The sequence below is a fragment of the Maniola hyperantus genome, chromosome 20 (assembly GCF_902806685.2).
Source record: "Maniola hyperantus chromosome 20, iAphHyp1.2, whole genome shotgun sequence".
Classification (NCBI taxonomy): domain Eukaryota; kingdom Metazoa; phylum Arthropoda; class Insecta; order Lepidoptera; family Nymphalidae; genus Maniola; species Maniola hyperantus.
The window spans coordinates 3,007,534-3,023,899 of record NC_048555.1 but is presented as its reverse complement, the minus strand read 5'-3'; the positions used below and the strand labels follow the sequence as shown (position 1 = coordinate 3,023,899).

Below are 16,366 nucleotides of genomic sequence, written 5' to 3'. Positions count from 1 at the left end.
CGCCACTGCCAACGGGACACTATTACTAAGCCTCCGCTGTCAGTCCGTCCGCCTGTCTGTCAGCGAGCTGTATCTCGTGAACCGTAATAGGCAGAGGGTTGAAATTTCCACAGAATGTGTATTTATTTCTATTGCGGGCTATAACAATATAACAAATATGGGTACAGAGCGAATAGGCATCTTCTCTTGACCATCATCACTTGCCACCAGGTCTGATTGCAGCCAAGCGCTAGTCTATAAAAAAAAACAAACAATAAAAAATTCAAAATGGCCGCCATGAAATATATATTTAAAAAAGTTATATTTCTTGTACGAAAGTACGGAACCCTTCGTGTACGAGTCTGACTTGCACTTGCCTGGTTTTTATTATTTCTAGATTTGCCCGTACAGTTTTTTTTTATGATAAGAATATTAGCCATGTTAAATGACTAATATTCCCCTTTCCTCTCCAACTAAGCGTCAAGCTTGTGCTTGTTGTAAATATTTATAATATTATATGTATACAATATACATATATATTCATTGCACATTAGGTATTTAGGTAGGTTACAAAGCATAAGTAGTATAATTTTAAACAACATATTGTATTATAGCTTGTTTGGCGAAATTATTTCTTCTGTGTATATTTATGTCCTAAATATTTATGTACCTACTAAATTGTTGTACATTCAACAGTACATCAACAAAGAACCAAAGATGGACACGTCTGGCACTAGAATAATCAAATACCATGAGTTCCATGGAGACATAGAATTCAAGGACGTCACCTTCGCTTACCCGACGCGGCCTGAAGCGGTTAGTATCATCATTTCAACCCATCGCTGGCCCACTACTGAGCACGGGTTTCCTATGAGCATGAGAAGGGTTTAGGCCATAATGCACCACGTTGGCCAAGTGCGGACTTCACACACTTGAGAACCTTATGGGGCATTCTTTGGCAAGCAGGAAAATGTGTCTGTCTGTCTGCCCATCTGTATATCTGTCCGTTTGACCGATTACAGAGATAGCTTGCATCCCGGGGAAGAGCATATGATATTTTTGATCCCGGAAAATCAAATAGTTTCCACGGGATTTTTAAAAACCTAAATCCGCACGGATAAAGTTGCGGGCATCATCTAGTAATTGATAAAAACGAACATAACTCCGAAAAGTTAGAGGCGCGTGTACGGGATCGAACCCCTGATACTCCGAATAGGAGTCTAAACCACTAAGCTGTCGCCGCTTATCGTTAGTATCGCAAAAATTTAAATTATATAACCATAACGCGCTCGCTTCGCTTGTGCCTACGAATATCTCGGTTGCAAATGGGTAACTTACACCCTCGTTTAACAATCTAATATTTCTTTAGAAGTTTAACTAACGCAGAGAGGAATAAGAGAGCCGAGGCGCGGCATGTTTCTTGTTAGCAACTGAAACTAACCTTTATTTACATTAGCATAAAGGCGACAGCGTGTGACTCCCACAGGCGTGTCGCGCTTTCTTAAAGTCTTGTCCGTAATTTGTTTTGGTACCTATACCAATTTCAATCTTATGTTTATGTTCAAATCAATCAAAAAGATTGCTCTACACTGCTCTGATAGGCGGGCCCTAATGACGACTATGTTATCATCTTCATCATCATGATCAACCCATCGCCGGCTCACTACAGAGCACGGGTCTCCTCTCAGAGTGACAAGGGTTTTGGCCATAGTCTACCACGCTGGCCATGTGCGGATTGGTAGACTTCACACACCTTTGAGAACATTATGGAGAACTCTCAGGCATGCAGGTTTCCTCACGATGTTTTCCTTCACTGTTAAGCAAGTGATATTTAATTAATTAAAACGCACATAACTCCCGAAAAGTTAGAGGTGCGTGCCCGGGATCGAACCCCAGACCTCCGATTAGAAGGCGGACGTCCTAACCACTAGGCTATATATATACACAGCACACTATGTTATAGTTAATACAAATCTTTATGTTTTCAGATAGTGCTAAAGAATTTCAACTTGAAGATTCCAGCGGGCAAAACTGTCGCCATTGTTGGTACTTCTGGCAACGGAAAGTCCACGATTGCTGCTTTATTAGAAAGGTAGATCTATACTAATATTATAAAGAGCAAAGGAGATAGAAAATTTGTAGAGCGTTGTCCCTGTCGTTGAGACCGACAAAACGTCATATAGGTATGAGCATAGAGCAGAAACAAAGAGGAGATGTTGTATTAAGATTTCCCTATGAAATATCGAGTGACATTTTGCGGGGTGAGGGGTTGTGGAACGCCGCCCACTTCTCAGTTTTCCATCTGCGGGTTAGTAGCAAAACTACTCGCTTAGCGACCTAACATCGATATATTGATGTCACTACATAGTTCAGCTATCTCACACTAGATGTCATTTTCTAGAACTATTTTAATAATTACGTATAAAATTACTTACAAATGAAATGTGATACCATTCATAGCATCAGAACGTCTGTCTGAATAACTTTGACACGATAAAACACAACACTTCATCCTTTTGTTCTTAAAAACGCGAAAACACACCGATAATACGAGTCTCATTATATGTGAACCTGACGAACGCAGACAGCATACTAACTAAGGCCCCGCCCACAGTGATGACGTCAGGATCTAGTTGAAAATCACAGTGCACAGTTGCTTAGGCCAACTCCTCTTTGTTTCTGCTCTATGGGTATGAGTGACAGAGGCAACGCTCTACAAAGCCGGAATGTCATTCTAAAGGCCGATGTACATTACTTTCTGCCGCGTACTGTAAGTTTGTTTGTAGGAAGCTGTAAAACTACTGAACCTATTTAAAAAAAAAATTGTCCATTAAAAAGCTATAGTACGCGAAAGGTTAAAATAAAGGTAAAAATAAACATAGGAAGGTATAGTTGGCGAACAAATATTAGTATTTTCAATTTCAAAGTTCCCTACAAACTTTCAAAGTTCAAACTGTACCAAGTGGGGTGTGATATGAAAGGGATTTACTTGTACATTCTAAAACAGATTTTTATTTATTTTTATGCATAACTAGCTGATGCCCGCGACTTCGTCCGCGTGGATTTACGTTTTTCAAAATCCTGCGGGAACTCTTTGATTTTCCGGGATAAAAAGTAGCCTATGTGTTAATCCAGGGTATAATGTATCTTTCATTCCAAATTTCAGCCAAATCCGTCCAGTAGTTTTTGCGTGAAGGAGTAACAAACATACACATACACACACACACAACACACATACAAACTTTCGCCTTTATAATATTAGTGTGATAGTTTTTGATTTATCGTCCACTAGCTTGTGCTCGCGACTTCGTCCGCGTGAACTACACAAATTTCAAACCCCTATTTCACCCCCTCAGGGGTTGAATTTTCAAAAATCCTTTCTTAGCGGAAGCCTACGTCATAACAGCTATCTGCATGCCAAATTTCAGCCCGATCCGTCCAGTAGTTTGAGCTGTGCGTTGATAGATCAGTCAGTCAGTCACCTTTTTCTTTTATATATTTAGAAAATGTCGAAAAAATACGACTGTAGTACGGAACCCTCGGTGCGCGAGTCTGACTCGCACTTGGCTGGTTTTTGTTTTCAGATTCTATGACGTGAACGGTGGGTCAGTGACAATAGACGGCATAGATTTGCGCGAGTTTGATTGCCGTTGGTTGAGGGGCCGGACGTTGGGCCTCATCAGTCAAGAGCCGGTGCTATTCGCTACTAATGTTAAAGAAAATATACGATACGGCCGACCGGAGGCGAGTGACGCTGAGGTAAATATTTATCAGGATATCTATCAAACATAGATAAAAGCCGAAACATATTTATTTACTCACCCCTTGGGGATCTCTATACCCTATCCGCGGAAACAAGTTACTATAGCACTCTTTCTGTTTGGCTCTATCATTTGTATGGGTACGTAACAGAGAGTATACTAACTTATCCGTGGAATAAAATTAGTATAGCGCTCTTTCTGTTTGGCTCTATCATTTGTATGGGTACGTAACAGAGAGTATACTAACTTATCCGTGGAATAAAATTAGTATAGCGCTCTTTCTGTTTGGCTCTATCATTTGTATGGGTACGTAACAGAGAGAGCGCTATACTAACTTATCCGCGGAATAAAGTTAGTATAGCGCTCTCTCTATTTTTCCTTTCGCACTTCCGAACTTCATACCGCAGCTAGGGTATAATATATGAGCCTCAATAGCTCAACCGGTATAGGAGTGGACTGAAAACCGAAAGGTCGACGGTTCAAATCCCGCCCGTTGCACTATTGTCGCACCTACTCCTAGCACAAGCCTGACGCTTAGTTGGAGAGGAAAGGGGAATATTAGTCATTTAATATGGCTAATATTCTTTTTAGAAAAAAAATATATTAATTTTTGCAGGTTCAAATTCTTTATTTTTCGGAAAAAAAATTATACATAAAGTGTTGCAGAGTTCAAGAGCGTGTAAAATTCACTCCTATTTGCATCTTTTTTTTCTTCTCCCTTTCTCTTCTATCTGCGATCAGTCCCTGGACTATAAACAGATTGGAGGTTCGTAGACAAGATTCATGTTACCCAAAGTCTGTAACTACTACGGTGAAAGATTAAGTGAATATTTGGTACCTAAAATTTACAACGGCATAGATTGGTTAAGGGAAGAGAATAAGGTCAGTGAGGGGGTGCTTAAGAAGAAGTTAAAGGAACACTTCCTTAGGGACCCCCTTACTGTTTAATTTATTATTATTATTTGTATTTTATTTTAGTTTATTTTGTTTGTTACCTCAGATTAAGGATTGATCTCTGAAGCGTTCAATTCGCTGCAGCGACCAATCCTTAATCTGAGCATTGATTAGTGTTATGAGTTTAAGTAGGTATTTAAGTTAGAATATAAGTTTACAAGTTAGAATATAAGTTAGAATATCATTTAATACGTAGATTCTAGTTATTTTTAAGGAGCGCCAGCTCGCCAACAAACTGGCTCACCAGTTTGGCGAGAGAAAAATAATGTATATATTTGGTGTACCTACGCTTGTTATAAATAAATTAAAAAAAATATCGACAAATAAAAACAAAAATAATCGTGGTATGTACCCGTTATATATATTAAAATATGTCGTTAAACCACGAAATAAGCTTAAAATCATAGGTTAACATATTCTTTTCCAGGTATACGAAGCAGCAAAAACAGCAAATGCAGACGATTTCATTCGGGGCTTCCCGGAAGGCTACAATACGATGGTCGGAGAAAGGGGCATGTCTTTAAGCGGTGGACAGAAGCAACGCATCGCCATCGCTCGAGCTGTGTTGAAGAACCCTCCCGTTATGATACTGGATGAAGCCACAAGGTAAAGTTGAACCAACTAATGCAGATGACGTCATCCGGGGCTTCCCGGAAGGCTACAATACGATGGTCGGAGAAAGGGGCATGTCTTTAAGCGGTGGACAGAAGCAACGCATCGCCATCGCTCGAGCTGTGTTGAAGAACCCTCCCGTTATGATACTGGATGAAGCCACAAGGTAAAGTTGAACCAGCTAGTGCAGATGACGTCATCCGGGGCTTCCCGGAAGGCTACAATACGATGGTCGGAGAAAGGGGCATGTCTTTAAGCGGTGGACAGAAGCAACGCATCGCCATCGCTCGAGCTGTGTTGAAGAACCCTCCCGTTATGATACTGGATGAAGCCACAAGGTAAAGTTGAACCAACTAATGCAGATGACGTCATCCGGGGCTTCCCGGAAGGCTACAATACGATGGTCGGAGAAAGGGGCATGTCTTTAAGCGGTGGACAGAAGCAACGCATCGCCATCGCTCGAGCTGTGTTGAAGAACCCTCCCGTTATGATACTGGATGAAGCCACAAGGTAAAGTTGAACCAGCTAGTGCAGATGACGTCATCCGGGGCTTCCCGGAAGGCTACAATACGACGGTCGGAGAAAGGGGCATGTCTCTGAGCGGTGGACAGAAGCAACGCATCGCCATCGCTCGAGCTGTGTTGAAGAACCCTCCCGTTATGATACTGGATGAAGCCACAAGGTAAAGTTGAACCAACTAATGCAGATGACGTCATCCGGGGCTTCCCGGAAGGCTACAATACGATGGTCGGAGAAAGGGGCATGTCTTTAAGCGGTGGACAGAAGCAACGCATCGCCATCGCTCGAGCTGTGTTGAAGAACCCTCCCGTTATGATACTGGATGAAGCCACAAGGTAAAGTTGAACCAGCTAGTGCAGATGACGTCATCCGGGGCTTCCCGGAAGGCTACAATACGACGGTCGGAGAAAGGGGCATGTCTCTGAGCGGTGGACAGAAGCAACGCATCGCCATCGCTCGAGCTGTGTTGAAGAACCCCCCCGTTATGATACTGGATGAAGCCACAAGGTAAAGTTGAACCAGCTAGTGCAGATGACGTCATCCGGGGCTTCCCGGAAGGCTACAATACGACGGTCGGAGAAAGGGGCATGTCTCTGAGCGGTGGACAGAAGCAACGCATCGCCATCGCTCGAGCTGTGTTGAAGAACCCCCCCGTTATGATACTGGATGAAGCCACAAGGTAAAGTTGAACAAGCTAGTGCAGATGACGTCATCCGGGGCTTCCCGGAAGGCTACAATACGACGGTCGGAGAAAGGGGCATGTCTCTGAGCGGTGGACAGAAGCAACGCATCGCCATCGCTCGAGCTGTGTTGAAGAACCCCCCCGTTATGATACTGGATGAAGCCACAAGGTAAAGTTGAACCAGCTAGTGCAGATGACGTCATCCGGGGCTTCCCGGAAGGCTACAATACGACGGTCGGAGAAAGGGGCATGTCTCTGAGCGGTGGACAGAAGCAACGCATCGCCATCGCTCGAGCTGTGTTGAAGAACCCCCCCGTTATGATACTGGATGAAGCCACAAGGTAAAGTTGAACCAACTAATGCAGATGACGTCATCCGGGGCTTCCCGGAAGGCTACAATACGATGGTCGGAGAAAGGGGCATGTCTTTAAGCGGTGGACAGAAGCAACGCATCGCCATCGCTCGAGCTGTGTTGAAGAACCCTCCCGTTATGATACTGGATGAAGCCACAAGGTAAAGTTGAACCAGCTAGTGCAGATGACGTCATCCGGGGCTTCCCGGAAGGCTACAATACGACGGTCGGAGAAAGGGGCATGTCTCTGAGCGGTGGACAGAAGCAACGCATCGCCATCGCTCGAGCTGTGTTGAAGAACCCCCCCGTTATGATACTGGATGAAGCCACAAGGTAAAGTTGAACCAGCTAGTGCAGATGACGTCATCCGGGGCTTCCCGGAAGGCTACAATACGACGGTCGGAGAAAGGGGCATGTCTCTGAGCGGTGGACAGAAGCAACGCATCGCCATCGCTCGAGCTGTGTTGAAGAACCCCCCCGTTATGATACTGGATGAAGCCACAAGGTAAAGTTGAACCAGCTAGTGCAGATGACGTCATCCGGGGCTTCCCGGAAGGCTACAATACGACGGTCGGAGAAAGGGGCATGTCTCTGAGCGGTGGACAGAAGCAACGCATCGCCATCGCTCGAGCTGTGTTGAAGAACCCCCCCGTTATGATACTGGATGAAGCCACAAGGTAAAGTTGAACCAACTAATGCAGATGACGTCATCCGGGGCTTCCCGGAAGGCTACAATACGATGGTCGGAGAAAGGGGCATGTCTTTAAGCGGTGGACAGAAGCAACGCATCGCCATCGCTCGAGCTGTGTTGAAGAACCCTCCCGTTATGATACTGGATGAAGCCACAAGGTAAAGTTGAACCAGCTAGTGCAGATGACGTCATCCGGGGCTTCCCGGAAGGCTACAATACGACGGTCGGAGAAAGGGGCATGTCTCTGAGCGGTGGACAGAAGCAACGCATCGCCATCGCTCGAGCTGTGTTGAAGAACCCTCCCGTTATGATACTGGATGAAGCCACAAGGTAAAGTTGAACCAGCTAGTGCAGATGACGTCATCCGGGGCTTCCCGGAAGGCTACAATACGACGGTCGGAGAAAGGGGCATGTCTCTGAGCGGTGGACAGAAGCAACGCATCGCCATCGCTCGAGCTGTGTTGAAGAACCCCCCCGTTATGATACTGGATGAAGCCACAAGGTAAAGTTGAATCAACAAAAAACTGGTTATTATTACATAATTAGTGTTCTAAGAAAAAACTTACCAAAAAGTACGAACAAAGTTGTTTTTACATGTCTCACATCCGGCTTTACTCACGTGTTTAGTCGACGTTAGCCCGACTAGTTAAGAACCCATTCGGGGTTCAACAGGGACGCAGTTTCAACCGCGACGCGTGCGCGAACTGAGTCACTGTGAAAAAGTACCCCGAGTGGGTTCGAAACTAGTCGGGTTAACGTCGATTAAACGTGAGTAAAGCCGGGTGTGAGACATATATAATGGAAATCACTCACGATAGTTTAAACGCAAAAAGTTGTTTTGTATTCCAATTTTCAAGTTTGGTTCTTGTATAGGCCAGAGAAACAATACAATCTCATCAAGCAGCTGTGAAGGAGTATTTTACGAAACTTTTTGGTAATTGGTTTTGAATACATACATTGCACAAAATATCAACTGATTTTAAAGCGGACACAGGCACTCGCGTACACGCTCACTAGCACACACAGCAACTCACACACACACACACACTCACTCACACTCTCACACACACACACACACACACACACACACACACACACACACACACACACACACACACAGACACACACACAACACACACACACATACACACCCACTTACTCAAACACACAATCTTTGTATTTGTTATTATTTCATTTTAAGTAAAACCACTATGTATGTGAAGGCACTGGCCCCTAAGATACGGGGTCTCCTAGTATAGGGGCCAGGACTCCATTTAAGTCAAATGTAATTTTTTTAGTAATAAATAAATATTCATTCATTCATTCATTCAATTTCAGTGCCTTAGACTCAGCCAGTGAGAAGGTGGTACAAACTGCGTTGGAAACGGCGTCAAAAGGCCGCACGGTGCTGGTCATAGCGCACCGACTGTCCACTGTGATGAACGCGGACCTTATCGTCGTCCTGAGCAAGGGGAAGATTGTCGAGGTATGTACAGTACGCGGCCGAAAGTAATGTACATCCGCCTTTTTTTTTTCTTTTTAAAAAGAATATTAGCAATGTTAAATGACTTATATTCCCCTTTCCTCTCCAACTAAGCGTCAGGCTTGTGCTAGGAGTAGGTACGACAATAGTGCAACGGGCGGGGTTTAAACCGTCGACCTTTCGGTTTTCAGTCCACTCCTTTACCGGTTGAGCTATTGAGGCTATAAAATGAGATGGCCTTTAGAGTGACATTACGGATTTGTCGAGGGTTGTCTCTGTCATATGTACCTATATGATGTTTTGTCGGTCTCAAGGCCAGAGACAACGCACAAGAGTGACATAGGCTATTTTTATCCCGGAAAAATCAAAGTTGCCCCGGAATTTTAAAAACCTAAATCCACGCGAACGAAGTCGCGGGCATCAGCTAGTAACAAATAAACATTCAAACTCAAACTCAAACTCAAATAATTTATTCAGAATTGGTAAAATTTTACGCTTCCTGATTGTCATAAATTTTTATTTGTAAGATGATATGATATAGTGGTGATAACTTATACGTACTTAAAACTAAAGCTACGAGGGTTCCAAACGCGCCCAGGTCTGAGAAGAGCCCACAACAAACCCAGCCGGGTATTATTCTATTATTTAAAATTTCTTTGCAGATGGGAACACATGATCAACTAAAAAAGCTAAAGGGTCATTACTGGAACCTCATAAAGCAGCAAGACCAAGAGACCCAAGACTCCTCCAGGTCGTTATGAAGATAGTTGTATGTGCTAGCCAAAGTTATTAGTTCAATTCCTTAAGTGCAATTAGAGATAAGTAAGTATTTATTGTATTGGTATCCCTTTCATAATGCTCCCTGTGAATAAGGATAGTTGGTACTAGATCCTAACAACTGGCAGGAGAACTAAAATCACGGAAATTTGGCGATCTTCCTTCGTGGTGATCTCCTGGATGCTGTGGTGCAGTAGCCGGCAGGAAATATTGTACATTGACCTTCAGGGGTTGAATTTTCAAAAATCCTTTCTTAGCGGATGTCTACGTCATAATAGCGATCTGCATGCCAAATTTCAGCCCGATCCGTCCAGTAGTTTAGGCTGTGCGTTGATAGATCCAGTCAGTCAGTCAGTCACCTTTTCGTTTAATATATTTAGATTAAATTGGCTCTTGTGATGATGTAATATAATTATTTATGGTAATTGTTAAAATAGATATTATTAATTTTATTGTGACTTGTGGTCGGTGAAAGTGATAAATATATTTTTTTGTTATAAATATGGTATTTTATTTGTAATTATAAATTGTTACTTAAGATATACTTGATGATTCTAAATCTTGGGTCAATCCTCCGCCTTCCTCATCCACCCACTTCCCGCTACCTTCTTAAGGTCGTCAGTCCAGCGGGTTGGAGGTCGTCCCACACTGCGCTTGCCGATACGCGGTCTCCACTTCAGAACACGTCTGCCCCAGCGGCCATCGGTTCTGCGGCAGACGTGGCCTGCCCACTGCCACTTCAGCTGGCTATGTCAGTCACTTTGGTTCTCCGACGGATTTCCTCGTTGCGGATTTTGTCCCTCAGAGAGACACCCAACCGAGCTCCATAGCACGCTGAGCGACTTTGAAATTGTGGACAAGGCCTACTGTCAGTGTCCACGTCTCAGCGCCATACGCCATCACAGGTAGGACACACTCATTAAAGACTTTCGTCTTTAGGCTTCTTCTTGGCTAAATCTTGGGTATTGTGGCCGAATTATGTTGTACACAATATCTAAACTAAACCAAATCTATTACTATCCTTTTCTTAAAGGAGCATTATGAAAAGTATAGCAATATATTTTAGATCTGTTATTTTGTTTTAATTAGGAAGTTGTGTACAACAGTATTGGCCATATTTTGGTTTAGTGGTTTGTTGGTTTGTCCTTCAATCACGTCGGAACGGAGCAACGGATCGACGTGATTTTTTGCATGGGTATAGTTTACGACCTGGAGAGTGACTGACTAATTTTTATTCCGGAAAATCAAAGAGTTCCCCCGGGATTGTTCAAACCCGCGTACGAAGTCGCGGGCACCAGCTAGTACCTACTTATTATAAAAAAAAACAAAAGTCCGAAGAAATATTTATTGCATACAGGATCACCAAAAATGTTTTGTACATAGTAATTTTAAATAACACTGACAGTTTATTTACATAATAAATTATTATTCTTATAACGTACCTATTACACTATTGCCTACGTTTAATTTTACTGTGTAATCGTATGTTTATATTATAATATTTACAGATTAACAATTTTAGAATTACCTCTTAGAATTCAAATAGGTATACTTTTAGTTTTTAATTCTATGAAATTTTACAATAAACATGTATCGTCTTACAAAATAATATTAAGAGTGCGCTACTCAGGAGTTCAAATACAAATTATTCATAAGGGCGGTTGCAGACTAGCGTTTTTTTTACTTGTATTACGTGCGCTTTCGCATACATGCGGCGCTACATTTCGGTACGTAACTAATCGCGCTCATAATCACGCCGCAGCATGTTCGCTCCAACCAGTAGGTCAGTCAATAGCAATATGGATTCCGACGAAGAACGCTTCGTATATGAGCTTATAAGCGCGTCTACAATCTATATATACGGGCTTACAGCCCGTTCCCATTTGTCGGCTGTCGGGCCCGGATTTTAACCGGATGTTTCAGTGCCAGAACATTTTATATGAAGCTCTTCACACTTGTCTGAAACCGATTTTGTGTCAAAATGTTCTACTCAAAATGTAATGTTTCTTCTGTACGTTGACGGGCGCATTAAGCAGCTTGATTAAGCAAAACAAATCTACGTGCTTGACCGTCTCGGAACCTCTTAAGTTTAGTGCTACCCTTTTCTGCAGGGCGCATTATGAAAGGGATAGCAATATATTGATTTTCCTGTCGCTTTAGTTTAGAGATTGTGTATAGCGCAGCCAGTGACTTAGCTAAGAATAGATATGAGAAAAAAAGGTGAGGTGGTAAGGATAATTTTTATTTATAACATAAGAACAATACATTTTTATGTTAAGACCAGTGGCTTGTTCTTGTTTTTTTGCAATTTATATTTTTAAATGTGTTATTTGTAAATGTGACTGGTTGTAAAATACATAACAATGGATAGTTTGTACAATTAAATAGTAGGGTATAGGCAGTGGTTTCTGATCTAGAAGGATGCTACGCCACTGGTCTAACCATAGAGCTTCATTGAATTAGACGTCATTTTTGTAAATTCAAAATAATTATTTATTACTAAGTATTTTGTCTATTGAAAATTAAGTATTTTACATATTTGATGGCATACCTACAGTACGCAGCCAAAACATCGATCTTTAGAAGGAGACATGATTTGTAGAGCACTGTCTAGGTCGTTCAGACCGACATATGGGTATGAGTGACAGAGACAACGCTCTACAAAGATTATAGGTCATTCTAAAGGCCGATGTTCATCACTTTTGGCCGCGTACTGTACCTACTGTTTATATATAACGACACGACAATCTTCCGACTTTTAAATTTTTGTAGCATGCAACCCTGTGGCATGACAAAATGACATCCCAAGTAACGAAGCTTTTTACAGTAACGCCAACTACGCTAAATTAAATTACTTATAAATCCGACTTATTTAAAGTTTTAATTCCTTGGAATTCAATATGTTACATACTAAGAAAATAATTCTTTTGATTTGAAAATTTTTTGCTCAGAAAGTTTAAGATATTTTAATTTTGCAATAGTAGTAATTTTTAACTTTCTATGCCTTAATGTAATATTTTTCCTATTAATAATCAAGTATTTAAGTAATGAATCAATTAAAAAAACTTGAATTTTCTACTAAATATAGGTACTTAATCTGTTTTGAAAATAATTATTGCATAGAAATATATTTAATTGACCACAATTCGGAATAAACTTTATTTTGTTTAAAACCAGAATTATTTTATGTTCGTGTCTTATTAGACACGAACATAAAACAATTCTGGTTTAAAAATAAGTTTTGATTCTTTTTCTCTCATAGAGATAAGTGCTTCCCTGTCCACTTTTACTCTCTTTTTCTCTTTATTGTAAATGTTTTTGGTACAAATAAATAAATTGAGCTGTTAATAAGATATAGGTAGGTACCTAATAAAATAAAATAATCTTATTATATAAAATAAATTTATTTATAAAATAAAATTGTTTAAGTAGGTAACTTATTTTTGTTTACGGCGGGGAAATCTTCTAAAGATACCTTATGTTTAAGTACCTACCTACCTACTTATATAAAATAAAATAATTTTATTTTACAGTGATAATATTTTTATTCAATAAAAGAAAAAAATATAGGTAGGTACCTTTGGTGTTAATTTTAGAGGTTTTATAATTGGTATAACTTCAACTTAGATTATGTAAGTACTATTTATTTTCTATAATATTATAAATTCGAATACTTTAAGTGCCTTTAACTACATAGATATATTCAATTAATTATAATACATTTTAATTTTTTAACAATTTAGACAATAATAAGTATCTTAGTTTATTTTTGTAAAAAAAGAAAAAAATAACCACTTATAAAGTTCCTACAATCATTTTTAATATTCAAAAAATAAAGTAACTGTAGAGTTAGATAAAATAAAAATATAGAGCATAGACTAACGATCCAAAATAATAATTACGAAATAATTATTTCCTTATATATTATCCGTGCCGCATTTGGCTTAGCTACAGACAAAAATATGGGCTATGACTTAAAACTCACAATTAATTAAATTTTAGTAGTATCTCTATCCATGGAAAGAAGTTAGTATTGCGTTTTCTCTTTTACGTAATCTGTTACAAATGATAGAGCCGAAAACATAAAAATCTCAGTGGGTGTTTACCATTTTGAGTCACAAACGAAACTATATTTTTGAATAAAATTTCGAATGTTTTTGAAAACAAAAATCCAATTTGCTTTTGGAATGTTTTTTGAAAACATGTTTGCAATTTGTTGGTGACTCAAAATGGTTAACACCCACTGAGATTTTTGGCTCTGTCATTTGTATTACGTAACAGAGAGAGCGCTATACTAATTTATTTCCGTGGATAGAGTGTAGATGTCGCTGTACTAATTTCAACCACGCTAGACAAGTTTTCAGGACTAGTCCATAGATTTGTCCGAGCTGCATATTCTACTTACATTCACGTATGGTATTGAAATATTTAAAAATAAATCGTATTCTATGAGTGATAGAGCCTCTATTCGTCTAACGTCATCGCAGGCCGAAGTGTATCATCACGGAAGAGAAGAGGAGCAGGCAAGTGATGCTTGAGGTTATGCCGTGGATGGCGCTAGTGTTGCGACGGAGTATCGCTGCCATTTTATTACCTGCAATCGAAAAACATCAAGTATTATATGAGAAAATCTTAACAGAGTTAGTTAGTTCAGTGTTGCTAGCAATTTGAGCGTACCGTGCACTGACTCTTCACTTAAAAACATAAATATATAAAAGGAAAAGGTGACTGACTGACTGATTGACTGACTGACTGACTGACTCTATTAACGCACAGCTCAAACTACTGGACGGATCGGACTGAAATTTTGCATGCAGATAGCTATTATGACGTAGTCATCCGCTAAGAAAGGATTTTTGTAAATTCAACACCTAAAGCATAAGCTAGTCTTCTCTATAATATAAAAATGAATCACTAAATGTGTTGGTCATCGCAAATTTCGAGAACAGCCGAACCGATTTCGCTTATTCTTTTTTATAATATTCCTTGAAGTACGAGGATGGTTCTTACGGAGAGAAAAACTTAAAAAATTTGAATCGACTGTTAGGCGGAACGAAGTTCGCCAGGGCAGCTAGTTTAATATAAAATACTTACTGCCTTCGGACACGAAGACGTGTATAGACGCCGGCTCAGTGTTGCTTGCACTGCACGTATAATTCCCCGAGTCCTTGAGCGTGGCTCCGCGAACTGTGAGCCTAGACTGTGTCCTAGCCCCTGGCTCCGTCTCAACCGTGATGCCGCCTCGCGTCGCATCGTAGTTGATCATGCGGTCGTTGTGGTACCAGAACACGTACTGTGGCGGTGTTGGACTCTGGAATTTAAAAAAAATTGCTGATATAAGTCGAACTTTCTAAGTTCCGCAAATTGCTAATGCGCGTGGCAGCTATTTTAGTGACGTCAGCACTAGACTGAAGTTTCGAGCTGATGGTATATTTTTATTTCGGCTGACGTCACAATGACGTCATTTCGGTGTTAATGAGACATGGTTCCAGCGCAAAAACTATTTGCGGGACTTATATAACTCATTGAACTTAGAGGAGATAGCTACAAACTAAAATTGGGTTCTATGAAGCTGTCAAAAGTAGGTAGTATTTGTAGTATAAATACTGAACATCAAGTTGTAAGCAAAAACGAGTGTTAGCCCGAAAACATTGTTGTTCTCGAGGAGTTACAGCACCATAAAAATGCGTTGGTAGGTACTCCTCTTTATCTAAAGAAAATGGATCAAGTAGGTATAATATACCTTTTCAAAGAAATACATAAACGTTATCCCTGTGGACTCAAACTACTCCATTATCCTTTAAAAACTTATAAAATATTCACGATTGAGATGGATGGGTTTATATGCAATACGAGTAGATACATCCGTCTTCGAGAATCCCTCTGTGAATGAGCATTGAGCATAGAGCGGTATTATATCCTGATCCGATACAAGATTATCCGGTGCGGATACAAACAAACGGGTTGGTTGATTGAGTACGCATTGTGTAGATACAATAGTATTATAGTGATGGATTTGGATACCATTTACGTAGCTACGTTAGGCGCAAAGTAAGTCTCGATCACCGCCGTAAGGTCGCCGGCTTATCAGTGCTTTATAGGATACTAGAGGGTGGATTTAGGTTTTTTAAAAATCCCGTGGGAACTCTTTGATTTTCCGGGATAAAGAGTAGCTTATGTACTTCCCCGCGATGCAAGCTATCTCTGTACCAAATTTCGTAAAAATCGGTTGAACGATTGAGCCGTGAAAAGCTAGCAGACAGACAGACAGACAGACAAACAGACACACTTTCGCATTTATAATATTAAGTATGGATACTACCTGATGCCCGCGACTTCGTCCGCGTGTAATTAGGTTTTCTAAAAATACCGTGGGAACTCTTTGATTTTCCGGGATAAAAAGTAGCCTATGTCACTCTCCAGGTCTTTATCTATATCCATGCGAAAATCACATCAATCCGTTGCACCGTTGCGACGTGATTGAAGGACAAACCAACAAACAAACACACTTTCGCATTTATAATAACGGTACTGATTTCGGAGCGTATGCTCAGGA

At 40.7% G+C, this 16,366-nt stretch overlaps 3 protein-coding genes across 4 annotated transcripts in view; 1 reads left to right on the top strand and 2 right to left on the bottom strand.

Annotated features, from left to right (window-relative positions):
- LOC117991780 (mitochondrial potassium channel ATP-binding subunit) overlaps positions 1 to 10,311 on the top strand; it is a 325,288-nt gene extending 314,977 nt beyond the window's left edge. Inside the window, exons 10-15 of the mRNA XM_034979384.2 lie at positions 676 to 795; positions 1,968 to 2,071; positions 3,564 to 3,738; positions 5,122 to 5,300; positions 8,889 to 9,036; positions 9,696 to 10,311. Of these exons, the coding sequence (XP_034835275.1) occupies positions 676 to 795; positions 1,968 to 2,071; positions 3,564 to 3,738; positions 5,122 to 5,300; positions 8,889 to 9,036; positions 9,696 to 9,794 (825 nt within the window). The 3' untranslated portion in view covers positions 9,795 to 10,311. The remainder of the gene's footprint in view (positions 1 to 675; positions 796 to 1,967; positions 2,072 to 3,563; positions 3,739 to 5,121; positions 5,301 to 8,888; positions 9,037 to 9,695) is intronic.
- The window catches only part of LOC117991552 (putative phosphatidate phosphatase), a 362,451-nt gene that overhangs the window by 197,204 nt on the left and 148,881 nt on the right, over positions 1 to 16,366 (bottom strand). The gene's annotated exons all lie outside the window — the stretch shown is intronic.
- Positions 11,142 to 16,366, bottom strand: part of LOC117991784 (zwei Ig domain protein zig-8-like) — a 282,813-nt gene continuing 277,588 nt past the window's right edge. For both annotated transcript variants that reach the window (XM_034979391.2, XM_069505519.1), the window contains exons 7-8: positions 14,905 to 15,121; positions 11,142 to 14,404 (exon numbers count right to left, since the gene is read on the bottom strand). In XM_034979391.2, coding sequence (XP_034835282.1) covers positions 14,289 to 14,404; positions 14,905 to 15,121 — 333 coding nt within the window. In that variant the 3' untranslated portion in view covers positions 11,142 to 14,288. The remainder of the gene's footprint in view (positions 14,405 to 14,904; positions 15,122 to 16,366) is intronic.